The sequence below is a fragment of the Achroia grisella genome, unplaced genomic scaffold (assembly GCF_030625045.1).
Source record: "Achroia grisella isolate CSIRO2021 unplaced genomic scaffold, CSIRO_AGI_Agris_v1 utg900, whole genome shotgun sequence".
Taxonomy (NCBI): Eukaryota; Metazoa; Arthropoda; class Insecta; order Lepidoptera; family Pyralidae; genus Achroia; species Achroia grisella.
This window is the reverse complement of record NW_026713059.1, coordinates 2297982-2320913: the sequence shown is the minus strand read 5'-3', so window position 1 is coordinate 2320913 and position 22932 is coordinate 2297982. Positions and strand designations below refer to the sequence as shown.

General features: G+C 33.0%; 1 protein-coding gene across 1 annotated transcript; it reads left to right on the top strand.

The window, feature by feature from the left end:
• Positions 1–11628: 11628 nt before the first annotated feature.
• Positions 11629–15264, top strand: LOC131853347 (uncharacterized). Its single transcript, XM_059204214.1, has one exon. It carries the CDS (start codon positions 11629–11631, stop codon positions 15262–15264), a length of 3636 nt encoding a protein of 1211 aa, XP_059060197.1.
• Positions 15265–22932: the final 7668 nt, after the last annotated feature.

Sequence of the window (22932 nt, the reverse complement as noted above, 5' to 3'; positions counted from 1 at the left end):
ATGGAAAGAAAAGCTTATGGCTTAGTTTCAGTGCGGAGAAACTTTTTTATATCAGTTGGTAATCAACGAGGTTATTGATCAAATGTTATCCATTTTTTAAATCACAAACTTTACCGAAGAAAAGTATCTAAGAAAAGCAAAATATTGTATACTGTTTATAGTTTACTTTTCTTAAAGGAAGTTGGGTCTAATATTTAACATTAAGTATAAGAATTTTGTAACGGAAAAATACGTAAATTACGCGAAACAAATGACAAACAAAACGCTTATTGCTCGACGTAAAATGACAATTTTCCACTGGGATTCGATTCCGAAACACCGATAAGTGAAAGCTTACCCGTTCGAGTGGCAATGAACGTGACTTAGGACGGCTCCCAAGGAATAATGGTGCCTCCCAAATTAGATTGCATTGCAAAGTTGGAATCCCTTTCAGGGGACGGAGACAGTCAACTTTTATTTTGTCACGTAGTTAACTCGCTGGCCATTTTTGCATTGTCAACTGTACTCAAAACTACGAATGTTTCATTTAACTGTGCAGACCCATAAATCAACAGTCTGGCTTTTGAACTATATCGAATCGAAATTGAATAAAATGGCGGTAATGAATATTGTAGATTGGAACTCAAATGTAGTAGAAACGTAAAATAAAAAATGTGATGTGAATATTACAAATAGTATGCACATTATAAAATATGTGAAATAAATATTTAGTATTTCTACAAAAACATACTACAGGCAACATGTAAGTTATTAATTGCTATGTCGATTTAATTCTATCAGCATTTACTGTATAAAAAACCGTATTTGCATAAATTGGTATTCCTATATTTGGTCATAATGAAGGTAGATTGTTATTAACATTCTTTCCTAACGAAGTTTTAACAACCTGATGATTATAAAAGTGTTTCATATTATTACAAAATTAAACCAATTGAAAGAAAATTAATATAAAAATTGTTACAAAATTTTACACCAATATTTACATCAAATGTTGAGTTACCTGTTTACTATGCTGTTTAATTAAAGTGTATTTTAAAATAAATGATTTATAAAAGTAGATATAATCATGATGAAAAATATATTATTATTGGTAGCATATTACATGCCATATGTATATAGAATGGCCATATGCAAAGTAAACATTGCTTTTATACAAAAAAATCTCGGCCAATTTTTGGTTTATATCCCTAATTCACACTGGATTCACTCGTCCTTTGCTCGGGGCTTGGGTTTATGGAAACATATTTAAGAATAAGATTACTTCGGGTTATCTGCTTGCTTAAATCCACTCCTACTTGAAATATATTCTCAGCTTTTTCCGTTCATAATTAAAAACATTCTTTTACGTAAACGGAATGGCAAAAGCTAATGAAAAGTGGTAACCGTTTTTAATCTATGGTGTTTTCATGGGCATGATAAACTGATTTGGTGATGCCTGTGATATTGCTACAGGGCGAGTGATAACTTTCGAATAACCTGGAAAATGATACAGCAAGAAGCTTACATACAAATTAAAGTGAGAAGATGGAGAAATGTCATCCATTTAAAGATTTGTAATAGTTAACTCGATTATAACTATGCTATTATGTGTTACCATTCTATTTAAAACTCCTTTAAAATTCCATGTAAATCTCCTGTCATGTTCCTTCATATCATGTATACTATTTTTTGAAGCCATATAAACTAAATCTTTATCTTATTCTATTTTTTTATACTACAATGGTGTCATGTTTTTATTTCAATATTACACTACTATTGAGACTAATTTATTAGCTAAATTTACGAACTATTTGAAATAAATTGAATTTCCCAATTTATTTTCTACTATCAGTACAAACTTAGGTGAAAGTCAATAGTTAGGCTAGACAATACGTGATAGGCATTTCCATCAAAGTAACATTATCTATTATCTGTCTTATACGCGTACAAATAAAGCTCAGTATCAATTTGTAAAAATGTTTAGATACTTTTACTACAAAACAGAGTTGCAGGGTGAAAGTAATCACTCTAATTGAATTTTCTGCAGCGCGTTCGCCTCGTGCCTCGAATTCAGCTAATTCTATTACCGTTTTAGTTGTTAACTAACGCCTTTATTTTCCCCATGAGCGTAATTGCCATCTAGTTTAACGTGATTTGGACGTGAATAATTTTCATGTGTTGAAGTGGTTGTTTACACGTGATATTTGGCGGCGGCATCACAGACCAATAGAAAAGTATAGACGGGACATTATCTATTTAAATTGAAGTCTCTAAATATGTGCAGTGTTACCATTTTTTCTATTATATAAGAGTCTTAGATAAAGTAAACTCATACGCAATAAAATATTAAATTCCTTATTTCGACAATATATCAACAATGAACACATAAATAGAAGAACAGCGGTGATGATAAATATAATAATAATAATAATATATGTATTTGTCAGAATATGGTATGTAATCAGGAACAAACCTAACGATAATATATAAATATTATTATAATTAATATAGTTACACAAAGTACAGTTTGAATTTATTAATAAAAACGACAGACGCTTAATAAATCTATTGGATCTATTTTGTCCTCTTCTTTCCATTGCTATATTTATTAATATAAAATAATGTGACAGAACTCTGTAATGTGAGATTCTTACTATACTTCTAGTATATAGTTTCTCTAAATACTTTCGAATTGTTACTATGGCAAAACCTATTCAGCTGCAAAATGTCAATATTATTATATCAAGAGCTAGATAAGTAATGACCAACATTTTATTAGTCTAATTGTCTACGAGAGTGAGTATTAGTATTTACCTTTATTAATCACTAGGTGTCCTGTAATTTCGCATGGAATTTAACTTTATTTTTTAAAGTAAAAGTAGCCTACGTACATCAGCTACCTACCAAAAAAAGTCCCGTCAAAATCGTTTCAGCTATTTCAGAGATTAGCCGGAACAAATAGACAGACAGACAAAATTGTAAGAAAAAAATATTTTGGTGTATGTAACGTATTTATAGCATGTAGTTGAAAACGGTTCCTTTAATATAACAAACAGACACTCCAATTTTTTTTATATGTATGTATAGATAATGTTCCATTTATACTTTTTTGTTGGTCTTGTACCGTAAAATTCATTAAATAACTAATTGCAATGTGCGGTCCCGAATTAGTATCTAACACAATGTCCAAATGGGTATAATTCAGTTTGTTATCTTTTCCATTCTGAAAGTTTAGTCCCCATAGCTTTCTAATAAATATTAATTAATAATTATATACAAAGTATATAGAACTATATTTTTTTTGTCATTGGAATGACGTAAAAGCTATGGCCAACCTGACAGTACTAATGTGTGTGAGTACTGTCAGGTTGGCCATCACTATTGATGTCAGGTTATACTGCCACCCGTGATACAACTTATGTCATGCTACTAATGTTATTTTATTGCCTAGCATATGATTATACAATCGAAAAGGCGATTGAAATAGGTGAGACTGAGGTATCCAATCTGCCGATTTTTTTAATATATATTTTTTAAAAGATTAAGAATAATAAGAGAGAAACTATTTAATTTATGGTAGAGATGCATAGTCAATATTAAATAATGTTTTGTATATGAACTTTAAATGAAGTAACTTTCAGTAAAAACTCTCGTATAAAAGTATGCAAGAATGTAAGTTGTAAGAATAAAAAAAAGTATGCGAAGTAATCTAAGTTTTTAGAAATTTATTAAATAAATAAAACATTACGCAATATCTAAAGCTTTATTGTTTATAAGTAAACATTTCTTTATATTTGAAACCGAGTAGATTGAATACCTATTCATTATTAGTCTATAAATATATACTAGCTACTCGCCCCAGCTTCACTCGGGTGTACATGTATTATACATATAAACCTTATTAAACATAATACCTCTTGAATCACTCTATCTATTAAAAAAAAACATTTCAGAATTCGCTAGGTAGTTTTAAAGATTTAAGCATACTATCTAATGATAACATTATAATAACCCAGGACAATCCACACAGTGCCGTCTAGTTTCAAATGAAGCAAAACTTGTTTTGTGAGCACTGGACGACTGTACTTAAATATAATACATTTTGTTGGCAAACACCTACATAATATGTATAGAAAACCCTAAAATCACTATAAACAATCATTTTCATGAAATATTTAAGTAATACAAATACTGATTTATTTTCTTTTAATATATTTCCATATATTATGATTAAAATGATACAAATACTTATACAAGTGTTCGTACCGCGCAAGGAATCGATACGCGACCATCGGAAGTAAGGCGGTGATCTAAACCACTTAATCTCGGAAATAATGAAATAGACGAACACAAATTTAGACGTAACAAAGACAAATATTTAACATTTTATAATTAACATAACTAAGTATACAATAGTTTTTCGTTTAATTGTATATAAAAAAGTTGTGACTGCACCTAGAGTTAGTTTGTATTCAGAAATCTTGGATGGACTCCAATTTTTCAAAGTTAATTAATTTTATCAAATAATTGTACAAGTTAAAAAGGGAGAATATTCAAGTACTGTAAATTTATAGAAACAAGTAATATAAAACCAAATCTTGGTATTTATCTACCTATTTTCATGTTTTCTTCTCTTAAACTATAAAATAGTTTATTAAAGGTTTTAACTATAATTTTGAGATTTTTTCTAGAAGGTTTATATGTATATATAATATATAAGTAATTCCTGCATATGTTGCGTTTGTTTCTCTCGAGGTATCGAATGTAGACTTACTAACATTCATGTAGGAAGCAACAATGATGTTATACATTAATGGCCTTCATTATATAAGCTACAACTATCTGCATATTTATTGACTACTAAGTGTATGAATAAAAGTAAAATTTTGAATATTTTTTATGAACATTATATGAATTTAATACAAGAAAATTATACACATATTGAATTTTTTTGTACATAATTGTCTTAGTATACAAGTATAAAAATGATATGTATAATAAATATAAACAAATCCATCGTTTTTGGAAATTAAGTCACATAAATCAATTTGGAAATAACATGATAAAAGTACCATACAGTTTTAATATCTAAAGCACAGAAAATATAATATTACATATCTAAAGTAAGTTTTATTAAACGACTTATGTTTTTATAAACAAATTAAATAATGATCCCAAGGAAATATACAATAAGGATGGCTATCCACGTTGACCTATTACTTGTAACATTAAATGAACAATATTGCCTCATCTTAATAAACCAAACTATTTCCCATTAAACTGCATGTACTGACCTAGATAGTAGGCATTCAATATGTAGGTGATCAAAGTAGGATATCTATTCAGAATATTATTATTGTAATATCGTCATAATAACAATATTATTAATCCACTGATATAATCCACTGGTATAAGTCTATTAATACAAGAGGAGGATTTGCCTCATATTTATATTATAAATACGCTGTCCAGCGTATTAGAATTCATTAGTTTATATAGAATTCATAGTTTTGTTCTATTTCTATTATACATTGTAACTGAAAAGCACTGAATAAATATTATTTCTTTCTTTCTTTCATCTTTCTAATCTATTTAGCTTTGTTAACTTTTCACCTCTTAAGATATAGGTACCAAAAGGGTATGAAACAGAAACTAAATACGTACATAACATTAACCCATGACAATGACATAACAATTCACATAGAGCTATTTAATTCCAAACTAAGCATACATTGTAATATTACCTATATTATAGACATTGTAATATGAGTGCTAAGGAACTGATAGAATTTTTTTTTGCAAATAAATACAAATGTTTGTAACATGCTACAAAATGGAAGCCCTGACAAGTAAAGCGGTGGACCTAACGGTAGACCACCGAGGTTGTAATGATAATATATTTTGTAAGGTCTCACTATATGTTTCGGCTAGTTTGGACTAGGGATGTTTGTAATTAAGAGATGGGCCTGCCCTACACAATCTACAGGGCGGGCGAGCGATGTCGGAGCCACCGTAGTTATGCTAACACTGCCTCGTGATACTGGCAATGGCGCTTGTAATACACCATGTAGTTTTTTTAGTAGGTAAGAATCACACACACCTCCTTGTAGTCCGGCGGAGGTATTTCGAAAAAAATTCGCGGTATAAAAACAGGGATGTTTGTTATTAGAAAAAAATTAAAGTTGTCATCGTTTTGGTAATAAAGTTAACGGAAACCTATAGAAAAAATGCACAATTTATTTTTACATTACATTAATATTGCTTTGTAGATTTAGGTTGCTACTTTTTTAATTTAATAAGTGTCATCTGATTGACATATTACATAATATATACAATCTCTTTTACCCACCTCGGTGCGAGATTTCATAATTTTGAGCGTAGCGGGCCGCAGCTTCAAGACTGTTGTTGATATTAATTTTGACCGTGTTTTAATATCTTTTCAGGGGAAAGGCTTACCCACAAACCTACTTAGCGACATCATAAAGTGAAATGAAAATTGTAAAGGCGCGGTAGACTGGTTAAATTCATATTCTACGGTTCCAACATAAGTATATACTGTATTTTTTACAATGGTAATGTAGAATGGTAATCTTTAAATATATAATTTGCAATTTATTATTGTATGCAATAAAGTATATTTCGTTGTACATAAGAAAATCAGACTATCAGTGGTGACACATTTTTAGAGATCTTGGGGTGGGTGTAACACTCATTAAATAAACAGATACAGTGATGAAAATTAGTCGAAGTATTTCTCGTTATGTGTAGATACAGTGTTTAGTAATTATACTCAATTTAAGTGTTATTTCGTATTTATTCAGCGATGCTTCTGGATAGGGTTTTTGTACTTTATGTTATATTATACATACTCAAAATAAGTACCCTGTCTTCGTAAATAGTTCAATAATTTCTATATGCATTGAGTTATATGTGTACTCTAAATAACCTATTTAATAGACAAACAAAGATCGAGCTGGTCAAAACGGTGGTCTTCAAAAGCAAATTAGTTTACCATACAGAGACAGACTTTCTGAACACAAAACTTTCATTTTAATAAAATTTGTATTCTAACAAAATACAGTACTTTTATAATATTACTTAATATCGCGGAGTGCAAAGTTTAAACATTTTTCTACAAATAACAGTCAGGTGTCGTCATAAATTGTGTATTTCGTACTTTAGAGCGGAAATTTATTTAGCATAAACTGTATAGGATTGAAATTGGTTGATGTTCCGTGTAGTAAATAAAACTGTTTCTCTTTTATTATACGAGTAATAGATATAATAGTATTGCTATACTATAATTTTATCGATGATTTTTATCGACGATATCGACATTTCTTTTTAATAGTTAATTTTTTTATTATAAAATAATAGATGTAATGTATTTAGCACTCTAACGTTAGTGTCAGTTGTGACACAATAACCTATATTTATCATTGTAAATGAAGAATAAGAACATTCTATTGTCGATACTTGTTTAATGGCATTGTTGCGAATATACTACATTAAATTAATAAATATCATGAAAAAGGCGTGTTATTTCTACACATCATATCACCAGAAGGCCTGGAACACATTAATTAATGCCTTATTATAATTTTTTAATTTAATTGTCGTATTATTATTTATATTTAATCAACAGCCAATAGATAACAAGAATGAAGTAGTAGTCTTCACTAGTTTATAATAGGGCCGGAATATTGTCAACCTAATGAATAAACAATTCAGAGGATATGCTAAAAGTTATAGATACATTATAAATATTTCTAAATATGGATATAAATTTCAAATAAATATGGATAATCTTTTATCAACGATGTTTATCAATATGATTAAGTAGGAGGAACGCCTGTAGGCACAGAGCGAGTGCCGTCAGTTCGGATATTTTAGGATCTTGTGACGATCAAAGTAATTACTAAGTCACGGTCTCTTGTTTATTTAAATGTAATGGAAGAGATATTCATTAATTTACAAGCATTTATTTTTTTAAACCCTTGATAATAAAACAGCACCGTTTTTAATAATATAATAATATCTTGGGACATTCACACTGCGTCAGTTTGGGACTAGTCCAAGATAAGCAGAGCTTTTATTATGGGTATTATTACTATTGATATGATACAAAAATACAGAACAACCAATAGCTATTGGTATAAATAATAAATATACAAAACAAATAATTTTGCCATGTATTTAAAACAGCATATTTTTTTGTAACTAACATATATATAATATATATAGAAAACACTCAGACCGATACAACCAGACATACTTACGAATAAAATTATTATTACCGTGCGAGGAATCGAACCCGCGACCATCGGAAGTAAAGCGGTGTGCTAAACCGCTAAACCACCGAGACCGGCTAATCAGAACATAACCTAAACAAGCATAGCTGAAAAATAGACATACCATATACCATAAATATATTATTTATTAAAAATACATACATAACCTATATAGATCTGCTACCATATTGGATTAAAACATTATTAGGAAAACAATAAGAAATGAGGGGCATTAGTAAAAGTATAATTAAAAAAGTACGGTGATGATCGACGTTATAATATTTGGTTGCGCCATATAACATTACATTTTTGTTTATCATTGTATAATTATTATTAGTAATAGTTTGTTCAAATAAATAATTTAGCGTGGTACGAAACGTTAATTTTCTAAGGATTGGCACTACACTAATTCCTTTATCCTCTCCTATTCCCGCACATACCTTTGTTTTAAGTGCGAGCGAGAAGATTCGCTTGTATCGAAAGTGACATATCGCGCTCGCGCGTCACTGTAAAATTGAACGCTGAAGTTGACATTGAATTCCCGCCTTGATCGCGCTTAAGATCAAGTTTTTTTGTAATTCGTGATAATTACTAAACATTTTAATCCACCGCATCGCTCTAGTGTGTTTAAGACCATTGTGTTTGTGCCATTGTTGTGAAGCAAGTAGCTGGGACCTGGAGACACCGATAGCCGCCGCACTGCAACCTACAATTCAAAGGTACTGTGCCTCCTTCCTTACCAGAACTGTCTTTCTTTGTGTTCCATCCTCACAAGCAGTTCTCAATCACCAACCTAACAGTGTATCGTGTCAATCCACGTACCCGTCAGATTATTTAGATACAGTCCACTTAAATCAAAATCAAACAATATTTATTTCACCCGCGCCGCCATTATTTTAGTGGTCCATTTCGAGCCGAATATTGTAATTATTTGGTTAAACCACACTAGATATTTTATTTCTAGGTATATTTCGTACAAACGCATACAATTAATTTGTATTTTACTACATCATTTTCTTTATTTCGTTATATCGATGTTTCTAGAATCTCGTAGGTACATGTAGGTACAACTACCTGATAGATTCATATCAAATTCCGTGTCAACTCAATTTCGCATCGTAAGTAATAGTAGGTATTTACGATTTGTTGTAATACTCCCGCATTGTTTTAACCTAACTATAGGTAAAACAACTTTATTTTTGTAGTCACCGCATTTATATTCGTAGTTATCAATTACTTTCGCGCCATTGTAGGTAGTCTATCTACCTACATATTGATATCCTCAGGCCCCCTTAGGGTAGGCTGAGACGCATACGATATTATAGCTTAATATTATCGCTTTCTACCGGTCTACTATTGAATAGGTTAGCGGCATAGACTTTGAATTTAGTTCGCTGTAATAAACAAGACATTGCTTACGCTGTAATAAACAGACATCGCTTTGTTTAATATAAATATTTGACAGATTCTTATCACGAGTACGTTGTGGTTTATTATTTCGTATTTTAATTGTAAGTACATTGTGTACTGCCGGCTCTCATTGCACCGCACCGCACCGCACTGCACCGCACCGTACCGTACCGCACCGCACGTAACTTGTGTAGGTATTTATCTGTTCTCCACCGCACCGCTTTCTTATATATTTATTAGTACAAACAAGTTTTTGTATTTATAGGTTGTTCATCATGTCGGATGTCAATCAGTTACCCCTGTTACTCGCTAAAAAGGATTTAATGTTTTCTCGCATACAAAGTATTACAGATAGGACTCATAATCTTTCTAGTGAATATGAAAGAGAAACATTCTTGTGTGAGATCGAAACAGTTGACAAATTACGCTCGGATTTCGAAACTATGTTAGATAAAATAAATACTTTAGAATCTAAATTGAATCCTAAATATGTTATTAATTATCAACCGCTCATGGCATTTGATGATTTGTATTACCGTATAAAACGAGCCGCAAGATCGCTAGAGGTACCGCCTGATGTCAAACATCATCAGCATAATAGGGATGAGGACAGGCCTCGTCTGCCCCCTACCAATTCCGGAATACTCAGGAGATCTGAGATCCTGGTCTTTATTCTATACAGCTTACAAAAGCATAGTTCATGACAATCCTAGATTGTCAGATTCGGAAAAATTACATTATTTGATGGGTAAACTGACAGGTAAAGCTCGTTCTGTATTTGCCGGTATAAACCCTTGTTCTGAAAATTATAAGGTCATTTTAGATGCTTTAATTAGTAAGTATGAAGATAAGAGACTGCTCGCATCATCATACCTAGATCAAATATTCGAAATGAAGCCCTTTCATTCATCAAATATAAATAATTTAGAACAATTTCTCGATAAATTCGCAACTTCAGTATCCGCGTTAAATAACTTAAAAATTAATAATCTTTCGGATTTTATATTTTTGTATACCGCGTTAAAGAAATTAGATTCCGAAACCGCCCGCGCTTTCGAACTAGATAAACGGGGATCCGACATCCCATCTTTCGATACATTAGTGTCATTTGTGCGCGATCACATTAAAATATTGCAACGCACTTCTTCAAGCAACCAAGAAGTTACTAAGAAAGTTGTCGATCGTCGTATGGATGCGGCATCGAAAGTTATGCAACATAAATCTACATACTCTTATACTACAACCGCTAATCCGCAGCCTAAGTGCTCATTGTGTAACATAAAACATGAACATTTATATAAATGTCCAGGTTTTCGAAATTTAACGCCTAATGATCGTTTCCGATTTGTTAAATCTAATTCCTACTGTATTAATTGTCTAAGTAAAAATCACCGTGTATTTAATTGTAACTCAAATAGTCGATGTCACAAATGTGACTCAAAACATCATACTATGCTCCACTTTGAGCATAGTAATGCCACCTCCACCGCGAACATACTCAGTGGTAGTTCGGTCACAGCGACTACGTCACGCGTAGTGGATCTATCGTCGCACTCGTCGCACACGCAGCCCGCTGTTGGTGGCGGCGGCGGCGGCCGACCGGCTCCTTGCACGGACCGCGCCCCGCACTCACCCCCGCCGACACCCGTCGTATCCCGCGCATCGGAAGACGTAGCATTATGCACGTTATCAGACAATGTTAATAAAAATATGCCTCGCGTACCTACTACAGTATTGTTAGCCACCGCTCGTGTTTTAATGATGAGCATTATTGGACAGTGCTTCTCAAAGTAATTTTGTAACTAGGGATTGTTGTAATCGCTTGGGATTGCAATGTATACAGAATACAACCTTTTCGATTAAAGGTATAGGAGGGACAACAAAGGCCACACAGGGTTCTGTACATATAAAATTCTTTTCACGGTTTAATCGTAATATTAAATTTGATATGGAATCCTTAGTTGTAGATAAAATAACCGAACGTTTACCGACTGTTAGTGTCGATATTTCATTATTTTCAAATTTTAAAAATTTGCCTTTAGCCGATGATAGTTACGCTACTCCTGGGAACATTGACATGTTAATCGGTGCCTCAATTTTCCCGCATTTAATATTGTCCCGTAAGGTTAAAGGTCAACCCGCATACGTCTCGCCGTATGCTATTGAGACCGTATTAGGCTTTGTTATTGTAGGTTCAGCTCCCGCTAGATCAAATACCGATACTTCCGTGTCTAATATGTTAGATAATTGTAATTACACTACCACCGCGCATTGTTGTGTTACCGAACCCACGATGGAATCCGTTCTATGTAGATTCTGGGAAATGGAAGAGGTGAATGTTGCACCGATTCTCAGCCCGGACGACAAGGAGTGTGAAGCTATTTATGCTGGCACTACCACTCGCGAGGACGACGGTCGTTATACCGTCGCGCTTCCCTTCAAGGGTAATGCACATTCTCTTGGCGACTCGCGTCGATTAGCCGAGAAATGTTTCTTTTGTCTCGAACGCAAAATGCAGGCTTCGCCTGAACTCAAGCAAGCCTATGATGACGTCATTACGGAGTATTTAGATAAGAGTTATATTTCACCCGCACCCGTTAATGATGATAGTAATGCTCCTTCGTATATAATACCGCACCATGGAGTTATTCGAAAGGATAAACTCACGTCTAAATTGCGCGTCGTACTCAATGCTAGCGCTAAAACTAGCACGTCCGTATCTCTCAACGATCTTCTTTATAATGGACAGAATTTACAACGCAATTTATTTGATATTATAGTTAACTTCAGATTATTTTCAGTAGCTCTCTCTGCCGATATTAGGCAAATGTTTCTTTGCATTCGTATTAGAGAGAGTGACCGCAGATTTCAACGCATATTGTATAGATTTTCGCCTGACGAACCTCTCCAGGTTTATCAGTTTAATCGCGTTTGTTTTGGACTCAAATCGAGTCCGTTTCTTGCACTGCGTACTATTAAGCAGTTAGCCACCGACGAAGGCGAATCGTTCCCAAAAGCTAAGGAAGCGGTTCACACCGGTCTGTACATGGATGATTTAGTATATTGTCTAGATAGTGAAGATGAGGCTATCGTCACAGCTGCTGAGATCATCTCACTCATGAAGGCCGGACAATTTGATCTTGTCAAATGGACGAGCAATTCGCAAGTAGTTTTAAATTCCATTCCGTCAACACATCGACTTTCGTCGGTCGTAGAATTCGATGTGTCTGATACGCATAAAATTCTGGGTCTGTGCTGGTCTCCTAGCTCAGATTTATTTAGTTTAAAAATTTGCACGCCCGCTGAAAAGTGTACAAAACGCACCATTTTATCTTGTGTCGCAAGATTGTGGGATGTAATGGGTTTCGTAGCACCCGTTATATTATTTGCCAAACTTCTTGTCAAAGAGTTATGGTTATGCAACTGCGATTGGGACGACGCCCCCCCTGAAGTTATCGTCAGACAATGGTCACGTTTCAGGGATGAGCTCCCCAGTCTAGATCAAATTAAATTACAGCGCCATGTTGACATCACAAAACGCAGTGTGGTGAACATCATTGGCTTCGCAGACGCTAGTGAAAAGGCTTATGGTGCTGTTGTGTACTTCCACGTCGAGAATGATGGTGTGAGTACTGTGCATCTTATAAGTGCAAAATCTAAGGTTGCACCCCGCAAGGTCGTGTCGTTGGCCCGACTCGAACTTTGCGCAGCGCTTTTGCTCGCTAATTTAATTAATAATATTGTTACCGCTGTTAACAACCGCTATCCAATTAAGGCAATACACGCATTTTCTGATTCAACAGTTGCTTTATGTTGGATCCACGCATCGCCCCACAGGTGGGATACTTTTGTCGCGAATAGAGTTTCTAAAATTCAATCTCTGCTTTCACCGCACAATTTTTATCACGTGTCTGGTTCGGACAATCCAGCCGACTGTCTATCGCGAGGGCTTACTCCTGCCCAAATAATTCACCACCCCCTATGGTTCAACGGCCCGCAGTGGGCTAAATCCACCTTTTCGGAATGGCCAGTCACCACTTTCAATCCTTCTGCTGTTATGGACCCGCCTGAGGAGAAGAAACTCTCCTTTGTTACTCGTACACCGCCAGAAGAATCGGTTTTCATCGCTCTGGCAAATCGCTTTTCTTCTTGGTCCAAGCTTCTTCGCTGCGTAGTTTATGTCTGTCGTTTCGCAAAATTATTAACCCCGCTAAAATTCATAACCGCAGCAGATTTAGATTACGCAGAACTTGTAATCCTTCGAGAATTACAGGCTTTGTATTTTCATGGGGAAATTAACAATTTACAAAATGGAAAATTTTGTTCCCGATCACTTCAGCGACTCAAACCCTTCATTCTAGAAGGTATAATTAGAGTCGGTGGTCGTTTGAGAAATTCGAACTTGAATTTTGATCAGAAACACCCTATTGTTCTTCCCCGGAAACATCATATATTGGATTTATTAGTAGACTATCACCATAAAGTTAATTGTCATGCTGGTCCTGATTTACTGATGTCTATTTTAAGGCAGAAATATTGGATTTTATCTGCCCGCAACTTGATTCGCCACAGAGTGCACAAATGTGTACCTTGTTTTAAACTTCGTCCGAAATCGACATTTCCAGAAATGTCAGATCACAAACCCTGTCGTGTTCTTGAAACATTAAAACCATTCATGCACACAGGTACCGATTATGCTGGTCCTTTCAAAATAACTATAACACGTGGTCGTGGCATACGGTCTACTAAAGCTTATATTTGTTTATTCGTTTGTTTAACAACCCGCGCCGTCCATATAGAATTGGCAGGAGATTTAAGTACAGCAAGTTTCATGTCAGCTCTTAAACGGTTTTTATCTCGTCGTGGTCCTGTAGCTCATATCTACTCCGATAATGGCACTAATTATATTGGAGCAAAACGCACGCTTTCGGAACTTCACGCATTTTTGAGCTCTAAACATTTTAACACCGAATTTGCGCACGTCTTGTCAGAAAACCGCCTGACTTGGTTTCTCAACACTCCCGCTGCTAGTCACTTCGGAGGTAACTGGGAGACTAATATAAAAAGTTTGAAAACGCATTTGTTCAGGGTCGTTGGGGTTCAAGTTTTATCATTTGAGGAAATGATTACGGTACTCACGCAAGTAGAGGCAATCATGAATACTCGACCATTATGTCGGACTTTATCTAATGATCCGTCAGAGCCGCTTGCACTAACACCCGCACATTTTTTAAATTTTACTCCGTTGAAATATTTGCCCGCCGCAGAAATAGCTGACAGTTCTTTGATTTCACGCCACGCATTATTAGACAGATTAGTGCAAACGTTCTGGAAGCGATGGAGAGCGGAGTACCTGCACACATTACAATCTCGCGAAAAATGGAATACGCCCGTCAATCAGATGACTGTCGGAACTGTTGTAATTGTACGTACTGAAAACGCGCCACCACTTCATTGGCCTTTAGGGGTTATTGAAGAGGTCTTTCCGGCTTCTGACGGCGTAATTCGGGTTGTTCGTGTAAAAACTGCAACCGGCTCCTATTTGCGCCCGGTTGTACGTCTGTGCCCCTTACCTAGACATTAGTTTTAGTTAATACGAGTTCTAGGTTAAGGTTTAGTTTATTTTAAGTTTCTATTTTTACTTTGAAGGCGTCCCTTCAAGGCGGGGGGAATGGTTGCGCCATATAACATTACATTTTTGTTTATCATTGTATAATTATTATTAGTAATAGTTTGTTCAAATAAATAATTTAGCGTGGTACGAAACGTTAATTTTCTAAGGATTGGCACTACACTAATTCCTTTATCCTCTCCTATTCCCGCACATACCTTTGTTTTAAGTGCGAGCGAGAAGATTCGCTTGTATCGAAAGTGACATATCGCGCTCGCGCGTCACTGTAAAATTGAACGCTGAAGTTGACATTGAATTCCCGCCTTGATCGCGCTTAAGATCAAGTTTTTTTGTAATTCGTGATAATTACTAAACATTTTAATCCACCGCATCGCTCTAGTGTGTTTAAGACCATTGTGTTTGTGCCATTGTTGTGAAGCAAGTAGCTGGGACCTGGAGACACCGATAGCCGCCGCACTGCAACCTACAATTCAAAGGTACTGTGCCTCCTTCCTTACCAGAACTGTCTTTCTTTGTGTTCCATCCTCACAAGCAGTTCTCAATCACCAACCTAACAGTGTATCGTGTCAATCCACGTACCCGTCAGATTATTTAGATACAGTCCACTTAAATCAAAATCAAACAATATTTATTTCACCCGCGCCGCCAATATTAAAAACCTACAATTGAGGTTGCATGTTACAACACAGAGGACATAGTAGTTTCAATTTATATTTATTACATGTCATATAATTATAATTAGATCACTTTTTACGTAGCATATATCTTTTTCGAGTGTTTCTAATAAACAATTAAATAATCAGCACTGTACATAAATATACAAATCTTAAATACAGTTTCCAATCGTCAGATATAATTCAGTCGGATTGAATCTTCGGAAATAATTTTAGTGAGTGGTTGCAAGCGAATTGAAAGTCACGTAAAAGTTTGTATTATACAATTTTCATATACATTAATTCGTGGCGCTCCGATCCAGATATAGCAGAGGACGGTCTAGTCTAGACTATAACATTCATCTTGTGCTGTAACTGGTGATGACAAGTGTACATCTTACTTTTACATGCAACTATGAAACATTTATAATAAATGTTATGTTAGGAATCTCCTCTAAGTCAAGAGCGTCTTACATCATAATTTATAAATATTTGAGAATTTTTTAATAATATCATTCAACATTTGCTATTACGTAAACATTTTTATCAAAATAACTAAAATTTTGGAAAGACATAAGTAACCAAGTGAAAACAATTAAAATATAATAAAAATTAAGGAGGTACCTAAATTTAAAAATGTTCATTATGAATTAAAAAAATATATTATAATTATCAAATACAAAATACAATAATTTATAATATTTTATTATTATAGGGTTTTTGATTCACATTGGTTCACAAATCGAAAGGTACTAACGGACATTACAAAGTAAATACTTTACTCATAGAATAATTCGCAATCTTTTTAATACTTCAATGAATACTTTTTAGACAATTTTATAGTTTTATATTATCTTATTCAGAAAGTTTCCAATATAAGCTATAAATACATTTTATACGTGCCACATCAATTGTGCATAGTTATATTCTCTAATCACGTTGGAACATCAATAAATCCGGCAACGACGAAGTAAGACATCCAATTTTCTCTAAAGCCAGAGTCCACTCGAGATCTTTGTCGTGATGAATAGAACGCTCAGGAAACAAATCTCTCTTGTAAGTTATTCTACATCTACACTACGATTGCAGGAAGCTTTTTATTTACTTAATAATGCTATTTTTGTAGGAAGCAATCAATTTTTGTTAAGCTCAGTTGTACTTTGTGTGGAATTGGAATAGCAAAATAGCTGATGGTGAGTGGTAACTGTGGCCTATATTCATAAACAATGTAGATATCACGTTGTCATATGATGATAATTTATTACAAATATATATATATATATATATAACAAGTTTTAAAATCAAGATATATTTTTATTAAGATGGTACCCAGAGAGCAACTATCATCATTATGACCTCCATTTATAAATTACACCTAAAAATGATTTAAGTTCATTGTTTAATAATATTTGGGTATGTATATTATTGAACATGTTCTTACAATTCATAAGTATCTACACTTTAGGATTAATAACTATTAAATATATTATTTACAAAAGCTTTAAAATGTTGTATGTAGCGGATAACACTTAACTATAAGCTGAATTTTCTAATCTAAGACGCAGACTCATTTTACAAATAAGTGCAACACATGCTACATACTGTTCGATATTGAACAGACACCTACATGTACAATAGATATTGTTTTTCTTCTTTGATGGCGAAATCTTTAGATACCAGGTAAAAATAAAAAGTTTTCTATTTTGAATTTATATTTTGCTTACAACTTCGTCTGCACCAACTTTCAACTCTATTTCACCACCTTTTATATTATATTTTTGTTATACCACCTATGTCTGTATATCTATCTAGCATGAGTTTAGTGTGGTGATAAACAATAGAGATGCAGGACACGACTTAAGAACTATCACTTGTGCCGATCTGCAGGGCGTTTATATTGTAAATTCTCTGTTCCTTTATGGCCAATCGCCTACTCAAATTTAGTTTAACATGTGCAATACTACTACAATCTAATAATACTAAATGCCAGTTTGTTCACACAATCTTACTCTATGTGTCAGATCACCTTATCCACCAACCACATCGACCTAACGGTCTTAACTGGCATCCGAATTTAGATGTATGCAACTTATTGAAGATACTTCAAGAGAATATAGTAAGAGCCGATTTGGGGAGTAAAAGCTAACTACACCCGTAAAATAATTGCCATGTATATAATAAAAGTTTGAATAGAATATTAGTTCTTCGTTTAGTGCTGGGAACGCTTTTTGTAAAAAAGAACAGTTTAATATCCGTTTTATAAATAAAGTAGATATAGCAAAAGGTAAACATGGAGCGAGCCTCGCCAATGATCGTGTAAGTCTTATAGTGTTGTTGTAGTGTGACACGTAACCGTGTAATTCATTGTATGTATTGTAAAGTTATAGTATATATATTAGTATTAATCAAATATTTTGTATTAAAAAATATTTGAAATATGAAAGAATATACTATGCTATACTTTCATGCTTAAATTACGCATATATTTCAGTATCACATCTTTTGGTTAAGAGGTATTTTTCAATTAACAGTAACCTTGATCTGAAACAAAAAAATATTTTATTTTCTATAGTTACAAATCCGAAAATAAGTATAATATAGGTTATAACATTGATGTCTATGTATTATTTTGAAATTAATATTGACAGATATCATAAATGAATTACAATTTTATAAAAATAGCTTCCCATTCAATATTTATAAAACAATAATCATTTTTAACACTTTCTTAGAGTGTTAAAAAACCAAAATGGTGTAAGTAGTTTTGCTACAACTTAAATATTGACGGTACAGAAATTTTTGAATATACGAATTATTATATTAAATATTTTTACTCGTAACTCTATAAGGTGCGACCTCATACTCCTACTGCAATGGCACAAGCGGACAACGGAAATAACGCGTCGGGTGAAAGGGCTACGGGGCTCATTCATCATGTGGTACCCGGAGACTAGAGTTTGGGAACTTTACGGGTTCTTTGTGGTCTAAATATAGGAAAATTAATGTTAGATAGGTGTCGTCGAATAAATATTATAAAGGGGTTATCTTTTTAGTATATAATATATTTTTTCTATGGTATATTTTGCATAAAGTCATGCACTTGGATTACAAACATATATAACATACCTTCACGATAGTAACCCTAAATGACGTAGTCAGTAGGTTACTGCTACAAGAAAGCGGGCCTATCGTAGTAGGATATTTTTTTTAGTTTGATACGTTTTCCTTAATTGGAGAATAAGTTAGAAATATAAATTGATACACAAGTTTTTTTTGAGTCACCTAGAGGCATGACAATATTCTTACTAAGAGCAAGGCATGAGGAGTATCACGGGCGTCACTTGACGACGTTATATCGGTGGTGCTGATACATATATATCGCATATCTAGTACAAAACTGGATGAACCACAAAATTACAAAAGAATTGATAATTAACTCTAATGTTATAACTTTAAATTTTAATTCCATTATTTTTTTGTTGACTCAGTCTTGTAATAATTATGCGATATATATGTACATAAGTGACTATATCCAATTTCATTCTGGTAGACCCTCAACTATGTAGATATTGGGTATGTAGATGAAAGGTGTGATATATGTATGATTATTTATTTATACATCTTAAATATAACCTAGCCTAATTAAATAATAATTTTAATAACAATTTTCTTATTCTATATATGTTTATGTTTATTTATTTACTTGTAATGTTATAGTCGATGTATATTAGATTCAACGCTAAATGGCAATAACTGTAACCATGGTAACAGAGCTATGGTCCCTTAATTACCCAGATAACGGGACAGAAAGGCCTCTTTCCAATAATGGTAAAGTAATAGCCTATTTTATCTTGTAGAGGCTTTCACAAAAAATATTACTGCTTTTATAAATTTTATTAAGATATCTGAGGACAAAACTTTTTTATGTGTAGACTCGTCTATTATTCGATGTATTATATTCGTTTGTATTATACTTTTTTAAACATACAATGCTTTTTTCTAATGTCTACATGAAAATAAAGATTATAGAGTTGTCTGGCATATTATGTATTGTCATCTGAAATATCAGTCAGGAGATGTTTTTACTTAAATAAGCTTGTGTTATGGATATATAACTGGCTTTTTTCGTAAATATCTATATATTATACATAGAAAACACCAAGATCGATACAAACAATCATATTCATGAATACAAATGTTTGTGCCGTGCGAGAAATCTACCCCGCGACCATTAGAAGTAAGGCGGTATGCTAAACAGCTGGACCACCGAGGCCGTCAAAATATGAAATTGATTAACTAAATGAGCAAATATAACATTACGGAATTTGTAAAAATATTTATATATTAATATTCTATTACACAGTTATAACACTTATCTAAGCTATTAAAGAGCGTAGGACACTTCCTAGTACAGGCATTGTTATAAGGATGCTTCAACGACTACATATATTAAGTAAAAATTGTGTGACTTAAATAAGAAATTTTGAATTCAGCGTTTATTAAAAATAGCTTCTATTGATAGCTACCAGGTTTTGAGCGAGCCCTGTAAATTGTAACTACTTTTGTCGTGTGTGTATACTGTATATACATACTTTGGTTTCTAAATTTAAATAACAAAAGGTTGGAATCGGAGATATTGCTAATTGGCCAAAAATATGGTCAAGTAAAAATAATACCGTATAATATATAATATAATAATATCGTATAATATATAGTATATATAATACCATATTAGATACTATAATTACAGTTGCAGTGGTCATTCATCAGGCATTATCGAAGTCGTGTTGGAAACAAAAATAAATGATTCCTTCAGAAATATAAGAAATATATCTAATCTCGACGTTGTAGTCTATATGCTAGTTAAAGTAGTAGTGAATGCAGAAAAAGAAAATTGATAATTGATTATAATAAAATATTTAGCAATTTTAGCGACTATATCAAGAAGTTATTTATTATATACGACAGGCTGAAAGCTTTTCATGGCGTCGATCTACAATAGCCACGGACGAAATTCACCACGAAAACGCAGTATCTGTCCGTACATAAAAGTTAAAAGCTTTTGTAGAAAACAGCGTTGGAATAAAAAAGTGCATATAAAAACTGCAGTGTTGAGCCGTTGAACAGTTGTCTCGTCCCACGGGACTTTTGAACCTGGAAAATATTACTCTGTATGGCTATAAAGCTTTACTCGTGTAAAACCGTCATTTTTACTTAACTGCTGAAGCAAAATTATGGATTGTGATTATAAGTGTACTCGTACATGTTTAGTAATGTAGGTAGTCAGTAACTGTTTTAGGTTATGAGCACATATGAGATGCCTAAAATGTAACTCGCAACTGCTAAAATAATGCCTAACATGTTAGTTGACTAAAAACCAGATTGCCTAACCGTCAATGGCGAGACGTCATAATTGCCTAAATCTGTGTTCAAATCGGAATGCTTAAACAACGCTCTGTCTTTCCAATGCATAATGCTTTAGTATGTTAAGGAATTTCTTTGTTATAACTCAATACTGGCAGGTATTCCATGATATTACAGTCAAAAACCTAACCTTCTTAACCAATACTCAACAACATTAAAATCAAATGTTTTAAAGTGTATTGGTATATATCCTTATTATCCTTGGACCTGTCGCGAATTTGTGAGCTGTAGAAATAGAAAGTGCACCGGAGTAAGATAGGTATTTGGGTTTATACTATATAATTTGTATTTCATAATACTTCGTATTACAGATACATTTAATTTAGAGATCCGAGATCTTTAATAATTATGTATTAGAGCGGATTTGGGAATACATTTCATTTATTCGGTTATAAAGTTATTACGGTTATGAAATGTTTCTAATAGTAAAATGAAACATATACATACATAAATCTGAAAAAAAAAAACTGAGAAACATAGTGGAAATCTAAAAATACCTTTCGAACTTTTCATTTTATAAACGTATCACGTTACTGAGCAATTTGTATTGTATCAAAGATTGAAAAGTATTTTAATATTTTCTCTTTGCTATTGAGAAAATTGGTTTAGTTTTAATTACAGTTTCAGATTTATATTATTCAGAAATAAAATCCATTCGGAAAATTGAAATTCCAAAAATATTGATAAAAAAATATTTATACCTGCAAATTAATATCAAATCGCAATATAATAATTGTACAGGTAAAACAGAAAGGGTAGTAAAAATTTACACCCTTTACGTTGAGGGGAATATTTATTCTGGAAAAGTTATAAATCAGAAGATAAGCTCGCTTTGAGTTTTTATCAAGCCGGTCCCCAAATAAACTCTTTAGGGGATTATCAATAACGCAGACGAACGATTCGGTTTAATTTTACGTTAGATGACCAAATAATTTATCCATCTACTGTAGAGATAAAATATATTTATAAATAACTAGCTGATCCGCGCAACTTATTCTGCGTCACATTTTCCATGATTTTTCTGCATTGCTCATAGCTTGAGAGACGGATCATCTTTACCGGAAATATTCTGAACATTCAAAGTCATTACATTACCTCTTTTTATTATTAGTATAGATTAAAAGATTACAAACATTTTTAACTTAGGTATTAAGTTAAAAATGTTTATGTCATGTTTATCTTAGATATTAAGTTAATTATGTTAATGTATGTGTTAATCTTTTAATACATGTATAAAAAAATGCTACTGATCAGTTGAAGATTAGAACTGAACCAGAACCTAACTAACTAGAACAGAACTGTCAGATACATTTAGTTCTTGTGTAGATTCTAAAATATATTTCAAGTTAAATTAATTTTGTACTAACAAAACTCAATTCTATTCTATTCTATTTATTTGAGTCTATATATACTCATAGACTCCAATAAAAAAAAAAATGTGTTTACTTAATAACTTATTCGTCACGGCATGCGTTTTTAGCATGCGTATATTTTTTCTTGATTATTATTTATTTTTAATTGTAATTGAATAGCTGTAACTTTT

Excerpts from the sequence above, each read along its gene's own strand:
- LOC131853347 (XM_059204214.1), top strand. The coding sequence starts at position 11,629 with ATGGAATCCTTAGTTGTAGATAAAATAACCGAACGTTTACCGACTGTT.